General features: G+C 43.9%; 1 protein-coding gene across 1 annotated transcript; it reads right to left on the bottom strand.

Moving 5' to 3' along the window:
• Positions 1 to 461: 461 nt before the first annotated feature.
• On the bottom strand, positions 462 to 1,494 carry LOC124657741. Its single transcript, XM_047196256.1, has 2 exons — positions 1,171 to 1,494; positions 462 to 1,049 (listed from the first exon to the last, which is right to left on the bottom strand). The coding sequence occupies exons 1-2, from the start codon at positions 1,229 to 1,231 to the stop codon at positions 820 to 822; spliced, it is 291 nt and encodes a 96-aa protein (XP_047052212.1). The 5' UTR covers positions 1,232 to 1,494; the 3' UTR covers positions 462 to 819.
• Between the last annotated feature and the right edge of the window lie 19,579 nt (positions 1,495 to 21,073).

Genomic DNA, 21,073 nt, shown 5'->3' with positions numbered 1-21,073 from the left:
CGCCGCTCCCACCACCCCAACGACGCACCACGACGGACGAGCCCAAACTACAAACGGAGGAGGAACGAGGTCCCCTCCCCCTCCTGCCGCCGGAGCGGCAAGCGGAGAGAGAGGGGCCCAGAGCTCACGCCGGTGGAGATGGGATCTGGCCGCCGCCGCCTGGGATAGAGGAGCAGGGACAAAACGTTTCGTGCAAGATAATAGGAAACCGCAAGTGAAGTTCATTCAGATGACAGCATCTTTTGTTATACTCCAATATTTCCCCCTATTTTCTTTCGGGGAACTGAAGACTCTTCAAGATCTGGAATCATGGATCCCTTGAATGGATAGGGCAACAACCATAGATTCCATGATTCTTTTCTCCTGACTAGGCTGGCCTCACCTCTTCCTGTCTGCCTGAGCCTGACAATTTTTTTTTTTTGAGGATTCCAGTATATAATACAGCAACAATAATGCAAAGCTTGGATAACTCAGGCGACTTGCAGTTGTTTATTCAATCATCGACATCATCCAAAATAGACAGAATTGCATCTACCACGATCCACAAGGCATTGCTGGGTTTCTTGGTTGCTTCAGATGATAGGGAAGAAGGGGATTAAATCTAACCCCGACCTCTTCTCACCTACAAGATGACAGTGACAACAACGCCACTTGCCGGATGGATAATTACAAAGCAGATAAGATAATCCCGTCGTCCTCGCTGGATGGATTAGGACAAGCCACGTCACGGGCAATTAATTAACTAGCCACTAATTGATCGTCATCATCTCTCGATCCACGGCACGGCCGGCCGTGATCTGGGTACCTGATCCGGCGCCGCTAGTAGGTCCAGCGCTCGTTCTCCTGGCCGTCCTCGGCGGTGGCCGCCGGCAGCTGCGAGTAGAATTCCAGCTCGAAGCTGCTCGCCTCCTCCTCCCTCCGCTTGGCGCTGTAGTAGCGCTGCGCCAGCACCGCTCCCCCGAGCGCGGCGGCCACCGTGAGCACCTTCGCCCTCCCGTGCCGCCGGCCGGCGGCCACCGTGGCGCCCACCGCCGTCGCCGACAGCGCCCCTGCATCCACACGCGAACAAAATCAGTTCTTGGTCTCACAGCGGCGTGCAAAAGCGCCGATCAGAAGGGACGAACGGATCGCGCGGGAGGAAGAGGGGGTGCGGGAGAGAGTGAGACTGACCGACGGTGGCGAGCTTGTGCTGCTCCACCCAGGACTGCACCGACGAGCTCATCTTCTCCATCTCCCTCCGCCTCCGGACGATCGAGGAACTGATCCCGAATTCTTCCTTTAGTTCTCGGGCGATTTTCTTTGCGAAATGGGGATTAGGATGCGATCGGCGGGTCAGGTTGGTGGCGTATTTGTAGCTGCGCACCAGCGTGACTGATGGCTTCGACCGATCGTCAGCTAAAAGGAAAAAAGGAGAAATGAAACCAGTGGCCCAGCCACCAGTTTGTGTCGCGGTTTGTTGCTCCTCGATTTGGAGGGTAGCCCGAGGTTTTATCGGCTCCTCCTTATCCTGTTGCTCAGTATGGCACTAACAGGTGGTTCCTACGTGGCGTGTCCGGACCGGACCACCGTCAGTCTCAAAGTGAGAACGTTAACAAACTCGTTAGGCCTTGTTCGGCAGGGGTGGTTTTTTGAGTTTCGGAGTGTCTTACCCGGCCCAATTTGAATCCACTGGAAAACACCTCTAGACCGTTCGGTAGGCTGGGATTGGGGTGTTTCAGCCCGGTTGACCCTCCCGATACACGGCGGGTTACGGCGGGTTGGGGGTTTTCAGAAACGCTTGCCCCCACTCGCGTTTCTACCTCTTGGCGAAGCGAGCGACGGCCCGGACCTCCCCTCGCGGTGGCGGCGCCGACCAACGCTGCCAACGACGCCGACCGCTCCACCATATCACAACCAGGAAGCCCGGAACTCCTGCGCCTCCTTCTTCCCATCCCGCAACCGGCCGCTCCTTCTTTTCCGGCACTGCCGTTGACGACGCCGCCGAGATCTCTCCGCCGCCGCCGACGGCCGCAGAGCTGGATTTCTCATACGTAAGTATTGTCCAACTTCTTCCACTCCTCTCCCCTTCCACTGCTAGATGCGGACATAAGATTGATGCCCCTGTGAGATCCAGATCTTGATCTACTTCTTGACCTAGTTTTCTTGATCCAGTTCTTGAGATGCATGTAGTAGTTAGGTTTCTTGATCTGTTTCTTGATATGCATGTAGTAGTTAGTTTAGTCTAAGTACTTGTTCAATTAACAGTATGGTGTGTTTTGAGTCCACGGTGGAGTGGCGTTGAATGGTTGTATGGTTGTACGATCTGTTTCCTGCTGATGCATACCTTCAGTTTATTTGTAAACATGGTATCATCAGGTTGTAGTGTATATGGTAGCAACAGGTTGTAATAAACATGGTACTACACATATAGCCTGCATCTGCTAGAATAATCAGGGCGTGCACATACTATATGTGTCTCATTCCCTTGATGTATAGAGGGTGGAGCCCTACTGAAGATACAACAATTCATTAGCTCTGCTGGGGTAATCTGGTCGAGCACAAACTGTCGTAGGTGCTGCCAGCCGTCACCTTGCATATGCGGGCATTTCTTTCTTCTGAAGTCATATTTTCTATGTAAAATCATTGGTGTTTTAAACAACAATTAATTCGATTTTTTTGCTTAGCTTGATATTAATAGTATGGTTTATACATGGTTAACTTGATGTTTCTCTTTCCAATTATCATCAGTATAAGATAATGGGGTTGCTATTTTTACAAGAACCTGCAAGAAGGATTGAGTGAGCTGCAACAGAAGATTGCCTTATTCTCAGAATCAAATGCTATGGTATCTACAAATGTGCCAAAAATTGTGAGATTTTCATCAATGTTGTTGCTAGGCATTCATTGTACAAGACCTTTCAGTGCCGACTTGAATTGGCAAACTTGTACTCCCTCCGGTTGGATAAAATTGACAAGAAGTGTATGATTTGGGAGCAGTTTATGTACGTATTATGTCTGCGTCGATTAAACACGACCAGAGAGAGTAATTAGTGTTTATGTGCAAACTACCATACATAATTCTATACTAATTGTTTGTACGGAAATGAATTTGCCTTTTCCATGACCGGAACCAGTGTGGGATGATGAGGATGTCATTGATGATCAACAACTACTGATGAGATTGTTGGCAAAAGCTTTCTCCAATATATAGAAAAAAAAACGAGACCCATGGGTGAGCACCCAGTTGAAGATGATGTCATATTCTGAGTTCATGTAATGCCTCTTGAGATACTGTAATTGCATAAAAAATGTGGCTGATATAGTGCCGAATTTGTAGTGTAAAGATTTAGTTTTTATTGTTGACAAAACTGATCGCTATGTAGATGAAAATCTGATTTTTCTATCCCTGCGTGCCGAACAGCCGTTGCTGGGGAAGGGAATTAATTGGCAAGGGGATTGAGGTGAGGAAGTGGATTGGGTGAAGGGGGTGATTTCACCCAAAACCGGTGGGGTAATACACTGGAAAACTCATTAAACCCCCTGTGCCGAACAGGGCCTTAGAGATAACATGTCACTATTGTAGACAACCTACACGCCCTTCCCTCCACACTTTAAGTGTCTACGCTTAGCGTCGCTATAATTTAGATATAACGACAAAACGTTGATGAACAATAGGTTATGTTTTAGTCTTATCTATAGTAATTAGATATCCTAAATTTATGCTGAGAAAGATTGTGCTAAGAGATCATCTCTTAATTAAGGGAAGGTAAATCTTTTTTTCAACATTCTATCTCCTCCACCTAAGCATTTATCATACTTAGCACTGCTAAAATATCACCATTGTACGTGCCTTTATTTTTTTTCTATTTTTTACTACTCTTTCACCGTGTCTCAGTTTTTTTGAGATGCAAATATATCTATAACTAAAATATATCCGTATCTAAAATCATATTTAGATAAAAAAAATAAGCTAAAATATAAAATATATCTTGATTCGTTCAACCCGCGGTAAGTATTTGGGGTTGGAGAAAATATTACAACTAATAGAAAACTCTTCCAAATTAACATGACATTTTATTTCTCTTACTAAGTTTGAAAGTTTTTCAGAAGAAAAATGAAGTTAAATCTTGATGTGCGAAACACTTTGCATTATAAACTAGTACATAAAAATAGGAAAAGTGTGGATCTGAGCATACTAAATAGAGTGCACATTAGCTCTCAAAAAATAGTGTGCACATTCAGAAATAAAGATTTTGTCAAATTCTTCATTTTTGTGTAGCTAAAAATACAAATATTTGTGCACTAAGATTATCCGTATCTTGATAAAGCCGAGTCACTTATTTTTTTATCACAGAGAGTATCATTGACTACAGTTTTTAATGAAAAAATGCTCGTAAATATGATTTATATTTCCCCCGTTCCAAACTAATGGACACGACTTTGTCCAGATGCGGATGTATCTTGTGGGAAATGCATATAGAAAAAAAATGCATAACCAAGATCATATGCAAGAGAGGAGGTAATAGATCATACCATCGTAGATCGATCTAGCGGAAGTTGTCGATGATGAGGTTGATGAAGTCGGGAGGAGATATATTATCCCTTTAACGCTCCCACGAACAAGTTTTGCACGTGCAACACCTACACGGCATCCACAAGTAAATGATCAACAACACCGCGTCTAAGTACGTGTGATCAAGCACACCGTCGAAGTGGGAACGTGTCGATGAAGATCCGGCAGTGCTTCCACGTGCTCGACTAGATTAGCTCTCGACAGGTGTAGAACTCAGGAAACACTCAATGAAGAAGTAGGGGAAGTAGATCTCCACGGCCGCAAGAAGAGGGGGTGGAGCGGTGGTGGCCGTAGGTGGTGCTAGCTAGGGCGGCATTAAAAATGGTAGAGGTGGCGGCTTGGGCAGCTAGGTTTGGAGGGCGAGGGGGCGCACGGCTTGGGTTTGCCGCCCCCTACCCCCCTCTCAAACCGACTAGGGGAGAGGAGTCCCACCCAAACTTTTCTAAGGGGAAACCGGAGGAAGTAGTATATATGAATCGAAGATTCATGTACCGTGTCATGTTTTAGTGAGCGGGTTTGCTAATTTTAGGAGGAAGCTGTCTCATTTAGTTTGGAACGGATGGAGTAACTTTTTTGTTTGGCAAACCACTTTATACATGTATTGTCGTTTTAGTGCGACATCATAAGTCAGGGAGTTCAAACTAGCTTCACCTTATTTTAATGTACAATGTACACGATTTGTTTGTGAAAAGACCAATCATCAACAACTGTATAAAGAATATAAAAAATAATAATAATTACAAAAAGGTTTTTGGAGCACCTAGCGATTACTACGCGCACTAGAGCGAGCCGAAAGCGCACCGCCAACCTCGCCCCTCTATCACCGGAGCGAGGCAAAAAAAATCGAAGTAGAGGTTTTTGTAGTAGACGGACGAGAAGTCTTCATGCTAAGCTCAACCAACACATCAAAGCGGGAACCATCACCAATGATCATGTAACCACACCGATGAACACGTAGAATGCATCCTAAAAATATAAGGGAGTTGGGTGAGTACGACAAGTCATACTCAGCAAACTGATTATACACAATCATACAAAGTGTACAATAGAAATGTTTTTTTTTTGAAAAATAGTTGGTTAAAGTAATTAAGCAATTTAAAATCATGGTTCCACACATGAAAGTAAGATTCCCAAACCTGGAAGTCATGGGGGTGAACTTTCACATTCTGCATAGGGGTACTCTGACGTCCACAGTCTCGACCAGCACCACACCGTCACTAGAGAAGAGCAGGGTTGTTTAGCCCGCTAAGACCCGAACACCTTGATCTACTGATGCCGGTCGTTTTCACGGATCCATCACCAACACGTTCCCGAATAAGAGTTGTTCCTATTGGAGAATTCAAATAGTTCCATACCTGAGATGTGATCGGTATAATATGATTACCCTCGTAGCATCAAGTTTTCACTTATAAAAATATATATCTATTTCTGAAAATGTCCACTTACAAATAGTCAATGCCTGTTTTGGATCGGTGGCTCCGATGGATCCATCACCCCATACCGATATCGGCATATTAGATCACACATATTTCAATGGAATATTCACATCTCCAGTTAATAAAGTAACTGAGAGTATAAAGCAGCTTGCCTTGGTGAAAAGATATTGGTCTTGGCACAAATCCAGATCATTCGAAAAGAAATTCTCGTAGATATATAATCGGATGGCACTATAAGTACTGTCATTTACTCAAACTGCGTGTACGCTCTCCCCTATAATTTTTTTGAGAGTAATCACGTATTTCATTAATAGAAAATCAAGTTACATGAGTAAACAAACATGGAAACAACCAGACAGACTTATAGATGCAAGTGTGGCAACATTAGGGTACCATTTATCCTCTTTGTGCAAAAGTTAAACTAAAATAATGATATCATCTAAAATTGTTAGTTCATTTTTTGACCAAATAAGGTAGAGAGTACCCTATTCTTGGCCCACTTGCATCTCTATCTATAATTCAGCAGCGCCTCCTCCTGATAACATATCATCTCCTCTGAAACAATCATGACACGGTCTTGAAATCTTGATGGGATTGGCTAACTCATAGCACATATACCGGTCCAAGAAAGGGAACATGCGCGGTTCGTCTTAACATCCTGCCTTCTGCGCGCCTCCAAACACACTCCGATCCCCTTTTTCACTGCGTACGGGATGCCGTGGATTCCAGCACCACTACACCGCCAGTGCTAACGGAGGAGGAACCGGAAAGCACAACGGCCTCTCAGCGATGTCACCAACCTCTCTCCCGACACGCCAACCGCTAGAAACCCACCCTCTAGGTGACCCCTTTGTAAGGTTTCAGTTAGGGTTTTTAGGCCTACCCCTATTCATCCGCCTTATTGGTGGTGCCGTTCACAATGTCATTGAGGCTAGAGGGTGAGACCTACTTATAGCGTTAATTCCAGAGTCCTAATCCGTATATACTTAAGCTTCCAAGTTTAAACAACTTGTTTCCAGATAAGATTCCATGTATAATTAACAGCCACAATATAATTAACCGATAAATGAAATCACATCTGTTTTGTCCCAGGACACGCACATGTGAGTTGTGCGCCATAATTAATCAAACAGATCAACTATGTAGATCATAACTAGGGCTGGAATCTGATCTTCGATCTAGCTCCTTTCCAATTAATATTGTGCCCGGGTAATTTTCAGTATATATACTGTATTTCCAATATTAATTGACCAGCTTCCTTAAGTATCTATACTTAAGTATAATCCAACAAGTATTAATACACCACTACCAACGGGTAATGTTCCATAGCAAATATTCCACTATGTAAACAATCCATTCATCAAAGATGAATATTCCATGAACACGTAAAATTATAATTCCATATTGAGGTGTAGCAAATAACAAGAAGCAATTTGGATATAGTTTGACAGACACAATTCCTACACCCTTCCCTCTGACACCGGCACCTCTGCCTCCGCCACTACCTCCTTCGCGTCCGCCATGCCTGTCGACAGCGAGATCAGTTCGACAGTATTCCTCTGTAGTCTCCTTCCGTTCTCCAAATTTGTTTGAACCCTTGCTTTTCCTGGGGTCGATTAGTTTCTTTTCAGGGGAATAGAAACATCAAATCTTACACTCTACCACCGATCACTATGATAATGAAATGTCCCAGACATCTACAACCACCAAATTCTGGATTTTGTAGAGTTTTGTAGTTTAAGTATTTTTTCCAGCCGTATGAGCTCATTGTATTAACTGAACTGTACTTTCACTTAATCCTTTCGGTCGTTCAAGTAGGAAAACCACAGAGGCTCACGCCACCAGGTTGACTTCAATCATCGGTTCCTTGTCAAGTTGTCATGAAGCGAAAAAGGTAGTACGTGCCACAATTGTGTATTTCCTAATTTAGATCATTTTGCTCGTTTTGATTCAGTCGCATGATGTGGCCGACCGTTTTTTTTATTATGCTTATTGTTTGAAGCTCATGTCCTCTGCATTCCCTCTCTTGTATATGTTCCTTTTAGTATGAATCTACTATTCTGCAACATTCAGGTCATCTTATACATCAAGATATGATTATTGACACTGTTGCCGCTTGTACTCACAACCATACTATGAGCGTAAAGAATGCAGATTCTTGTCAACTCTTGTTTCCTTTATTGAATTGAAACGTTTTTATGCATCAAGGATCTGTTACACCTTTTTGTTCCACTTCTAAATGCAATTGCCATACATAGATAGTAGCAGCAGTCCTAGTGTCAGGGTATCCATGATCTGATTTTGAACAGAAAAAACACCTGACAAAAGGATAAACTGTCCTCAGGTAGTCAGGTTAACCAAGATTACCGGAAGATTTTGTAATAAGCAAAAATGCACATTGTGAGAAGTTTGATGCCTTTGGACTGCCAAAGGAGGGACTGAACAGGACTAAATACCCCAATTAATCCTCGAAATATGCTTTCGCCCCCGCTATATTAATATAGCAAACCACCCAATACAAAGAACAAGCTGGGGCCGCAACACAACCAAGCCAAAAAGAAAAGACAAAGAAAGGAAAGCAAAAGTAATGCCGACACCGGCAGATCGACGAAAACGATGACGACCCGCAATCGCTGCGCCCTCCGGAGAAGTACCACCACGCTCCTAGCACGCCGAGACGCCGCATACCAAGCAACACCTTCACCAAGGAAACAACAACGACGCCGCTGCTGCCCGGACTAGTCCTAGGATTTCCCCCGGTACGCGGAGGGGATTGAGGAGGACGTACACCCGATGCCCTTCAGGATGGCAAGGTGACAACCGCAGGCGTCACCGCGTCGGTGTCGAGCATGCCGACAGGGATTTCTCCCGACCACCATACCGACCACCCCAGACGCGCTGACGTGCTCCACCTAACATGCCGCCCACCAGCACACGCCACCACGGTCTTGTATCCATCCTCGCTGCCTAACTGTGGTCACCGGAGCAGGGCCTAGAGGAAGAAAAGGGATGCAGCAGGGATGGGGTAGCAGCACCGCAGCCACGCGGGAGGGAACTGCCTCCACCGCCTTCGCGGTAGTCGACCGGACGAGGCAGCGAGGCAAACCAGGCCTGAACTGGCCCGACCGAACCCAAAAAGGCCCACAAAGCCCCGCTGCTACGCTGTAGCTGGCCGGCCAAAGTGCCGCCGCCACCCACCCACCGCCGCCGTGCCTTCTCTGACTCCAGGGAGCGCCGCCGGCGTGCCAAGCGCAGGGCGACCGCCGAGCCCCTCCGGGCCCCGCCTGGGCCAAGATCTGGGCCGAGCAGGCCCTGCCATGGCGCCGCCTACGCAGCTCCGCCGCCAACGGCCGCGCCGCCGCCCCTCCTCCCACCCGACGTGCAGGTTCCACGCTTTCCCGCCGGACCGACGCCCGCTGAAGTGCACCGCCGCTAGCCCGAGGTCCCCGCACCCCCAACTTCACGGCGGGTAGAGTCAACCCCGCCGACGCCGGCACCGCACGGGTAACGCCCGGTGGCACACGCCGACGGCGATGGCAGGGGAGGGCGGAGGAGGAGGTCTGGGGGAGGCTGGGGAAGAGGCGCGGTCCGGCCGCCGTGGGGGCGGCACGAATACCCCAATTAATCCACCAATCTTCCCGCTACTACTGGAAATTTTGACGAAAATTGACTTCAGAGCTCGGGCGACATGGAATCCTATATATTTCAAAATTTGAAACCATGATTTCGAAGTTCCAAAGCATTCTGAACAAAAATGTAAGACACAGATGATGATGTACTCTAACAACATACAAAATCTCAACCCAAAATACTCTATATTCTGGGTTTAACAAAAATAGCAAAATCTGACAGAATTTGGAGGTTTGAAATTTTGCACTATTTACTTTGGATGTCAGATTTTGCCAGTCTTGTGCATCCCAAAGTACGGGGTATTTCAAGTTGATATTTTTTCACGTTAGATTACACTATTTCCTATATCTAGAATTTTTTCTCAGAATTTTTTGAAACTTCAAAAACATAGTTTTCATTTTTTTAAAGACGTACTCCATGTCGCCCATGCTCCAAACAATTCGCAGTCAAATTTTGACCTTTTTTCGAAAGAAATGCTTGCATTACTTTGGCAACTTAAGCATGAGTTACCGAATAGCAACCTTGCTAGCCAAACACTTTTTTCTTATATGTGAATAATGTCTAGGGCTGTAGGACTGTACTTTTTTACTGCACACAAATAGCTAAAGATGACCTTAACTTACTCGCGAAAAATGACTTTAACTACATCAAGCATGTACTAATTGGAGTTGTATAAATATTAGAGCATATTCGTTCAGGTTCTGTTATTTCCTCGTTTTTCCTTCTATGCCCGTCACGATATCTTCCATAGATTGTGTGTCTATGTGGGGGCACTCTTTTTCATGAAGTTTTGGTCAATAAAACTATTGATCGCCTTTGCTTGTAAGTTTTTGAGTTTGATCAATTTTCATCAGGCCAATGTCAAATTCCAAACTATTTAGTTAAAGAATAAAAAATATAGCGACTCCTCAGATTCGAAACCGAATGTATTGAGCAAGAAGCCGGATACGAGAGTGTACTGGTCTAACCCCCCGCGTCGCCCTCCTCTGGCGACCAGGGGGGAAACCCTAGCCGCCGCGCCAGTAGCCCCCTCCACCCTCCTCCATGCTTCGCCGCCGCCGGAGGGGGGCCGGCAAAGCCGCACGCCCCCCGGGGAAGGTGGCGGCGGGGCGGTCTTTCCTTTCCCCCCGCGTCCCCTGGCGAGAGGGAGCTCGTCGGGCGCGGGGCGGGGCGGCGGGCGCTGGGTCCGGTGGCCGGGCGCTGGCGTAGGTGATGTCGCGCGGTCGGGGAGCGGCGGTGGTTGCAGCGGCGCAGGCGTGGCGAGCTTAGCGGTGGTGCAGCGGCGCTGGCGTCGCGGGCGGCGCTCGGGCCCAGATGGGCTCCGGCGGGCCGGGCACTGGCGGAGGCGATGACGCGCGATCGGGGAGCGGCAGTGGTGCAGCGGCGCAGGCGTGGCGGTGGTGCAGCGGCGCAGGCGTCGCGGCGGGCGCTCGGGCCCAGATGGGCTCCGGCGGGCTGGCCCGGGTTCACCCTGTTCGCGCGTGACATAGGCATCCCCAATGGGCCTGCCGAAGAAGATACCCAGGGTTTACTAAAAGCCCATGACCCGAAGAATAAGAAGATTCGGAAGCCCAAGATACTGTTAAGGAAAGTTAGAGTTGTAATAGGAAGCATTATTCGTAATCTTGCGGGACGGGTTAGAAACCCTCTCGGACTCTGTAAACTTGTATGTTGCGAAACCCTCGGCTCCACCTCCTATATAAGGGGGAGTCGAGGGACAAAGAAAGAAATCGAATCATTGTCTCAAAAACCCTAGTTCTTACATTGCCGAGTACTTTTCGGCTGAAACCTTCGAGATCTACTTGCCCTCTACATCCAACGAAACCCTAGTCTACTACTTGTAGGCATTGACAAGTTAATACCTTGTCAATTGGCGCCGTCTGTGGGATTTAGAGGCGACAAGGAGCTGATCTCGATGGCACGTTCAAGATCGTCAACTTCATCGATAGCAAGCAACATCATGGACAGAGGTAAACAGATCGAAACTGGTCTCGTTGATTTTGTTCCTCACCCGCCCTCCCGTTTGGATGCATATGCGTATCTGGAGGAGCCCATGGAGATGACGTTCGGAAAGTTCCACTTCCGCGTCGAGAAAGAAGGAACGTATTGTATCGAAGTTCCGATCTCGTCGGGATTATCGGCGGTCGATCCCGATTTTTCAAGTTCATCATCATCCATCGAGTCAGGCGACGAGGAGACTTCATCGCCACGCTTCATCGACACTAAAGCAAGCGAGAAACTTGCCAAGATCTTTAGCGACATCTCCTTTGAGTCATCCGCGGACTCCTATATAAGCGATGACTCAAGCGACACCGACAGCTTCGATTTCATCGACAAGTCCATCTCTATTGGAAAGGTCTTCACCAATCTCTATGATGGTGTCACCAAACCAAGCAAAGTCCAGAACTCAAAATATCATCAGATCTGCGCCATCGGAGAAGCAAGTCGCAATCAGGAGGAAACATCAGAAGCTTTCGACGACTTGGGAAATCCATATGTCGATCCTTCTGACCTAAGGCGAGGTTTGGGCACTAAATATGTCGGGCCTACACCACGTGTTAGAGTTCAACTTCCACAAGCAGCTTGGGATAGAGCAGCAAGAGCTATGGATGGTTCTGAACCAATGGAGACAACCGCTACGGTCGAAGAATTACAGGCTTACCAATATAGGCTCGCCCGAGCTGGAAGAGAATTGGAAAAACAGACAGCTGCCTTGAACAGAAGAAAAGAGGCAGCTTCCGCATCAAGCAGGTGAAGAGCGGAGTTAAGTCGACAATCAGGAACTTCGGGAGATAGTCACAGAGAAGCTCGGAGGAGAGCAAGATCTCGGCTGCAAAATATACCAGAGGCTGAAAGAGAGACTTTAATTCAAAACCTCGATATGTCTTTTATGTCAATTGACACGAGGGGGAATATCATCCCGAAAACACCAGAAGCAGGGTACATGGCAACGCAAGCTTTCATCTTAGCGTCCAGGCCACCTCCTGGGGACCCGAGAGAAGCGTTGTATAACATGGTCATGGAAGGATGTGGGGCCATGGGAGCAGCATTCGCAGCCACACCTCCCGAAGGAGCTGCAAGACAAAATAGCCCGAGACCTACTGCAGCAGTGCAAAATCCACCAGAAGCAAGTGGAGTCAGAGATACGGCGGCTCAGGCCAGGGTAGATAGAGTGCGAGAAGGCAGAAGAGAACATCGGCAGTCACCAGAACTCGCCGAAGAAGATATTTGTGGAATCCCGTGTTTTACGCGACGGGTCCGGAAAACTCGAGTCCCCTCAGGATTCAAGTTACCCGACAGTTTCAAGAAATTTGATGGCCTACAAGATCCCGAGGATTAGCTAATCGATTACCTCGAGACGGTAAAGCTGATAGGTGGAACCAGAGCAACAGCCATGCATAGCATCCAAATACACCTGAGCGGAGCCGCAAGATCTTGGATAAAAAAGCTTCCTCCAGGTTCTATCGACAGCTGGGATAGCTTTGAGGATGTGTTTGTCAAGAACTTCCGATCAACCTGCAAAAAGCCGGCGACATTAGAGGAACTGAGGTCATGTCGACAAAAGCATGATGAATCAATGAGGAAGTACATTCAGAGGTGGAACATCATCAAAAACTCGGCAGAGAATATATCTGACGAGAGAGCGATAGATGCGTTCGTAGCAGGAGTTTGTGATGACCCAGCGTACCACTGCATGGTGTAGTACACAAGTCGTTGACATAACACAAGTGAAACACCGTTCCACTCATATTACATATCTCAGAGTGGTACAACAGAAACATATGCGAGTCCAAGGTATGTCTATAGAAGTACACACGAGTCTGTTTACATAAGATCAACACAGCCTCCTACTTTACGGTGAGGTAAAACTTCAAATAAAGCTCCGGAAGAACGACTCGTAGTCTATCTTATTGCTAACTCAAGTTTAAGAGCTACTTGGCTTGCTATAGAAAACTAACTACTTAGGTGCTATGATTAGGGAAAGGTTCCCTTCAATTACTAGTCTAAGTTTCCACTCTATCTGATGCAGAAGTTGACTCCATTGACTTCTTTGATTAGATTCTTCATCTTGTTGCAGTTGACTCCTTTGTCTTCGAGTTCCACGGTAGTTTCTCCTTCGGTGCCTTGATCTAAGAAGGGGGTTCAAATGGGAGGGAATGAGTACGAGCGTACTCGGCAAGTTCATATTAGGAAATAGGTGTATCATGCACTAGCTACGGCCATAGACCGGAAAGTCATAGGCCAATGCAAGTTTTCATAAACATTTCTTCAAAAGGTTTATTTTATTACGAAAACTATGCCCGTCGGTCTTCACAGGTTGACCGAACTTCATGGAGTTCCTTTCTGCCGCGTTCGCAGTTCCCTTCCCGGAACGAGGAGTGACAGATCCTGAGTCGGTATCCTCTGCAGAGGTGCGTTACTTTTCCCATAAGACACCTTATCCTTGTTGCCAACCAGGCGTCAGCTTTCCCGTCCACACTTCCTTTGGTGTGAGGCCAGGTGTAAGATCCAAGCCCACACCTCCTTCTCCGCGACTGCAAACCCACCCTTTTGTCCAACCGTACACCCCCAGTAGACTTCTCCCGATAATACGGCTTTACTCACGGTGTACTCCGGACAATCCTTCATAGATCGTAGAGCTTATCATCACTAATGGATGGGGATTTAAAAGGATATCCCAACCTATTGCGGCGGTGAATCCAACACCCCACCGGCTCTACAGATCCGTTGGCGTGCAGAAGGGAAAAGATACGGCTGGCTTCCCCAAAGCCATTATAGATCTCATGGTCAACGCGGTTTGTACGGCGCTAGAATCACTGGGACGGCATTGGTAATTAATCCTAGGGTGATATAACCCATGCAATGGAACCTCCACCATATCAACACATACCATGGTTCCATTGCCCACCACATAGTCATATTCATAATTGTAAAATAATACTTTGCTTTTCAATGCATGAGTGATAAGTATAGTACTTTGCATATAGTTTGATACAAATAATCAAATGACATGAGCAAGCGATGAACTTGCCTTTCTTGACTGCAAGGTTATGCAGGCAAAAGCTTCGATACGTGATAACTCCAAATTCTGAAATACCATCATCGTCCGGTAAGGACAATGTTTAAAGAAGCTGGCAAAGATGCTATAATGCATAGTATGAGATGCAATCGTCCCGAGCGTAACCTAGCCTTGATGATTTAGGATATATGAGTTGTAAAGATTTCTTTAGGGTTGGTTGCACTTTTAGAATGGTTCTCAATCAAGGTTCTTTATTAGGGTTTGGTTATATTAGCATCATAACCAAGTGATATAAGACATCATGACAATCATATACATAAAGAATAGTGGTGGAATAATATATAAAAACAGTTGTCAATTTTAAGTTCTACAGAACATGGTTGATGATTACTTATACTATACTTCAAAAGAATAACTTTTGAAGAACATGTTGTTTAAGAAATAATAAGTATTTCAAAGAAGGATTAGGGCTTCTAAGGTTTGATTGACACTTGTACTTCAAAAGAATAACTTTTGAGGAACAGGTTAAATAAGAATATGAACTACTATACATAGGAGCTATGGCTTTCTAGGGTTTACTATTGGATTCATTTAGTTCTCTAATACAAACTAGTTGGGTTCTTTAAGTGGAATGGGTTCATATGTAGCAAGTATTGGTAGGGTTATTACCATGGTTTCCCATATACATTATATCAAAGGATGGTTATTAAGATGGTTCCATAGGTTTGTTATTAGGTTTACTATGGCTTCACATTTGCTTTACTAAATAATCTTTAATGGTTTCTAAGCTAAGTGGGTTATTACTTTCTAAGTAGGGTTTAGTTGAATAGGAGCATATGATGAGAATTACTACACAAGATTGGTATTAGGGTTCATTACTATGGTTCTACTAAGGTTGGATGATTGAGATTGATCTCAATGGTGTGGTATGGTGATCAATGGTACTAATCCAATTAACAAATTAGGGTTTATACCTAGGTGGCACTAATTGGTTACACAAAGTTTATTCAAAAATAAAGACATGGAATGATGACTCATGTGAATTGGTGCTATGTTGGTGGATCATGACTTGTATTTGTTGGTCACATAATAAGGTTCTCTATGTAAAGTGAAATTCACATGATCACATGTGATAAGCAACTAGGGTTTTAGGGTTAAAGCATTTTCAAATGATCACATGAAATAATGGGATCCAGATTCTAACTTATAATAAAACTAAGGTTTCTAAATTATGATCCAATTCTTAAAGTAATATTTGGTACTAGAATTAATGTGATTAAGTACTTGAAATAAAGTTATTAATAATTTTAACATGCTATTAATTTTTAGAGGTTTAAGAATTAAACTAATTACTAGTTAGGGTTTAATTAGAAACTAGGGTTTTATAAGTGTTATTAATATTTAACTAATTAACTTGAGAATTAAATATACAAGTTTTGAATTACCAAAGTAACCTTAAATTTTTGTATTTTCTTTCTTTATTTTATTTAAAGAAAATGGTAAATGGTAATTTGCAAATTAGGGCTTAGGAATTACCACTAATATTTTAATTAATGAGAATATGATAAAGAAAATTAATCTTAACATTTTAATTAGTTACTGAATAGTTAAAATTTAAATTTGAAACTTCACTAATTATTGAATTCAAATTGTATTTTAAATAAATGAAATGGCATAATTAATAAGATTAAAAATAAGTGAAATTTTATTTTGACACACATTTTTGTTTTATATTTTATTTGAATAGAGTTTATTTTTGTGATCATTTTGATATATTATTCATATTTTTCTGAGTTGAAATGAATTTTATATGATTTTGCAAAGTTTCTGTCATTTATTGGTTTTTAAATTAAACAGAAAATACTAAACATACCGGTTCGGGTTACACACAGAGACTGACGAGTGGGGCCTAAGTACACGTCAGATGCCACGCCGGCAAGGACTGGTCAAAATTGACCGAGGCCTTTGACCTCACCGACGTTTAAACGCCGGCGGCCAGAGCACGGTGGCGCCGCCGATTTACGGCCCCCCGAGATGCGCGGCTAGGTGTTTCTGAACGAGTACTGCAAGGCGAAGCGAATGGTGGTGGTGGTTTTCGCGGGTACTCATCGGAACATCGCCGTCAAAGGTGTGCTGCGGCGGTTTACTCCGACGAGAATTGAATCAGAGGCTACAGGAGGTTCTAGGATGCGAGATCGAGCTCTACAGATGCGTATGCTTACCCTGAAGCTCAAGGTGTGGTCGGCTCTGGCGATGGTCGACGGACACGACGGTGATTGGTGTTCCCCTGGCGAACTGCTGCGGAAGGGAACGTCGAAATTGAGCCGATTCCTTGCTCCCCTCGATGCTCTGCTCCTCCAGTGTGCTCCTGGAGTCCAGGCGCTCCTCCTGGACCGCTCAATCGAGCTCGGGGTGGCCCCCTCCGTCGGCTTCGTCTTCGACTCCGGCGACAGAGAGTGGATGAAAATGAGTGATAGAGATGTGCTGAGAGGAAATGAAGTGGCGGAGGCGAACAAGACGTGCACGGCGATGCTCTCCACTTATTTATAGGCCAAGGGAAGCCCTGTGGCCTCGACACGGCGACGACCATGGTCGGGAGGTGGCGGTCTCTGGAAGCTTCTGTTTGGCGAAGATCTTTGCTCCCGCGGATAAGCTCGGACGCGAGAGAGGTTGGGCGTGGTTCTGAGTGTCTGGCAACGTCCGGGGCATGCTTATCGACGACGAGGTCGTGGCCTACTGGTTCCGCCGCGCTGTCTACCTCGGAGACGATGACGGCGACGTTATTTCTCCACGCACGATTCTTAAAGCAAGCGAAACGGTATTTGGCTTTGGGCTGGGCTGCTCCTGGTCTTCTGCTGGGCCAATGACATGGGCTGCTGCTGGGTTGCACGGCCAGGTAAGCTTTTCCCTCTCTTTTCTCTTTTAAATTTCTGTTTTGAATTTGTTATTTGACTTTAAATTGATTTCTATTTTATTTTGCAGGTTCTAAATTATTTGAATATCAATACAATTTGATAATCATGGTCACTGCATAATGTTGTTGTTTAAACAAGTATTGCAATTTTTATTAGATTATACTTTGTGAGATTTGAGTAAAGTAGAAATGGGTTTAAGTATTTACCTCAATTCTCTTCTTAATTTAGGAACCAATTCTGTTTTAAATGATTTAAAAATTTGTACAAGTTCATGGAGACACATCATTGGGTTTAACAATATGGATTGTTCACATATAATATAGTTATGGTTGAAGTTTAAATTAAATGGTATTGAGAATAGGGTTGGTTCATGATTTTATGTGGATTGGATCCTATGTGAAAAGGTTTAGGGTTTTAGTAATGCTTCACTAGTTGAAATATAAATAGGCATGAGGCATGGCAGGGTTCTACTTATAATCCAAAGTGATACTTGGATTGAAATGCAAAGGTGATCTAGGGTTTCAGTGGTAATCACCCATGTGATACACAATTAGTATTTGGATATAGGCATAAGCTAGGGTTGTGCTAAATTGGCTAGGGTTACTCCTCACTTAATTTGGACTCATGCATAAAGGCAATGCTAGGTTTGTCTCTAATGTTTGGATAAACAAGGTTTAGGTTTAATGCCATTACTCCTCCATATAAGGCATGAGGATTGGTTTGGGGTTAACTACTAGTGATATACTTATTATTTTATGTGATAGATGAGTTCTATTAAGCATATGGGTTTAACTTATCATCTATTTCTACAAGGTATAATCATGCATTAGACAAGATCCACTCATTCCTCACTAATCCCTCTTTAATATTCCTCTCATCACACTCATTCTAGATTCTTAGGGTTTATAATTAAAATCCAGTTGTGATGATTATGGAATTGGTTTCCTAAGGTATTGCTATTGAATAGGGTTCTCACCTCCAAGATCAAATATTGACTTGAACAACTAGGTTTAGTACTATTCTAGTATTCTTGTATGGACATGGCTATGGTTAAAATTATATCTTCTCTCACTTCTCAATATCTTGGAATAGCCTAAGGCCCTACTCAAGAGATAATGATATGATCCTCTAAATATATGGTTTGCCTAGGAATTCTACCTTGGTATCTTCTGTAGCTTGTTCTTCAGGAAATCTGATAAACCTGCATCTTGTGGTATGCCTCCACCTCCTAGCTTCTTCATCTTGATCCTATCTAATTCACATGGAGTGGCTCTATGTGTTTGTTCCCATGTATCATGGTACTTGATGAGCAAATGGATGAAGGGTATGGCTCTATTTATAGGCTTGGGCAAGCTCTAGTATCATGACACATAGGTTGTGACTCTAGTGTTGGTTGGATGAGTAAGGTGCTTGGTTGTCATGCCCTCATCCATAGCAATCCTTTGAGCATGAGGTGGCAAAGCTTGGGATGCTAGTCATGTAGATATTTTCATCCCATGTGGCAAGATCATTATCCTCTCATATGATTTATTTTTGGATAGCCAAGTGGCATTTGCTACTAAATATCTTGTGGATGGTTTTATTATTGTTGATGAGTCACTATATTATATTTGATTGGATTTATATTATAATATTGGTGAAAAGGTGGAAGTTGAAGGTTATTCCTCAAATTTGGATAGTTTTTGTTTGATTTCACCAAGGCATGATCATATGAGTTTCAAAGTACTCATAGTTAATTTTATTCAAATAGTTTGAACTATAATTTGTAATGTAAATGGATTTAGTTTTATGATATTCCATATACTTAATAAGTTATGATTTAAATGAGAATGTGTGGCTTTTATGCACTTTATACCCTGTGGTTTACCTTATTTATAAGTGAATTAAATTACACACAAAGGTAGTTGCTAACTTTTAAGTGTTGTGTAATAGTTCTAGTTCCTTTTTGATCCGACCTATGGATCAAATTATGTCTACCCAAAATAAGGGTTTAGCAAAGATCACAGTGAAGTTTATAGCGCTTGACTTGATGATCTACTTCAATTCCAGCAAGTCAAGTGAAACTTCATTTACTGTGGTAAGTTTTATTTGAAGCCCGAAAATTCCCCGGATTTTCTATGCATGAATGCAATGCACACTCTGGTGTCCTCTCATTTTATAGCCTCTAAACCTGGGATATTACAGCCTCTCCCCCTTAAACTGAACTTCGCCCCGAAGTTCGAACGCTCTCATGTTTCGGAACGTGGAACTGTCTTGAACAGATCACAATCCTTTCAAACTCCATGGTGATCTCAGTAGATATAATTGAATATATCTAGCACTGATACTTTCTTCTATTCTATGATTTCTTCCAATACTCTAAGCTTCTAGTCTTACTCTTCAAATATCCTTAGATTAGGACATCTTCCTATTTGGGTACTCAAAGCTTGGTTCTACCAGCTGCGGTAATCCAGCCGCGGTGCCCAAACCTTAAGTCTAAAGGATTTCTTTAAAGTAAGGTATTGTTTTCCCTTACTACCATAACGAAAGTAATGGTACTTAGTAAGGTATTTACAATAGGCATGATCCTGGTTATTTAGTCCTACGAATGGATTAGACTCATTTAGTCCATCCAATCATGGCTTCTAGTTTATGCTAGTTATCCTCCTTTTGGTTTCTTTAGGTTCCATGAAAGGAATCTTTCTAATAGGCTTATGTTCTGGTATGGTCAAACTCCTTCGGTCTTAAGCCTTCTTAAGCTTTGATTGTCCTCCGACATCTTCTTCATCCAACTTCATTATCTTAGATTTACTTGAGCCTTTTTACTTCTGAGTAATTATCAATTACCCACTCAAGTTAGGGTCTAACCCTTACTTCCTCGAGATATGAACCTCGGCTTCTGGTCTGACAACCTCCTGAGAGTACTATTATATGGATACTTTCCACCAATCTTATGAAAATAGGATCGGACTTCCTCTCAGTTCAGACCTTCTTCTTGGTCCATCATACTCCAAATCATATCTTAATACTTCTCCTTTAGCCTTCCTCTCCCCCTTGGAGTTTACTAATGATCTTCAAAATTCCTTTCTTCTAATCATTAAACTCTAAGGTTAGGTAGTTGGTCTAAGTCTGGTTTATATTTTGTACCTTTCTAAAGTCTCACGAAGAATTCTTTCTGGTGTATCCACACAATTGTGGATATCCATTGTGAATCCTCTAACTAAATATTTACCAGCTACGGAATATCAGCTGCGGAATCCCTCTTTCCTTTAGAGTGAAAGAACGATTAATCTGTGGACTATTTGTTACCAGCTGCAGACTACCTAACACGAGATGTGGCTTATTGAATACCAGCTGTGGCTATGTTATGCTTCTAATCAATATCTACCCACCAGCTGTGGCTACTTTTATAGTTTTAGTTAAGATATACCTCACTTCACATACTTTCTCTTCATGATTATCCTATATCAGCTGCGGTCTGATGATACCAGCTGCGACATCACTTGTCTATTTTCCTTCTTCTAAGGTTTGTTTTGCAAGA

Source organism: Lolium rigidum, chromosome 5 (assembly GCF_022539505.1).
Source record: "Lolium rigidum isolate FL_2022 chromosome 5, APGP_CSIRO_Lrig_0.1, whole genome shotgun sequence".
Classification (NCBI taxonomy): Eukaryota; Viridiplantae; Streptophyta; class Magnoliopsida; order Poales; family Poaceae; genus Lolium; species Lolium rigidum.
Note: the sequence above shows the minus strand (reverse complement) of the source record. Positions and strands in the feature narration are given on the sequence as shown.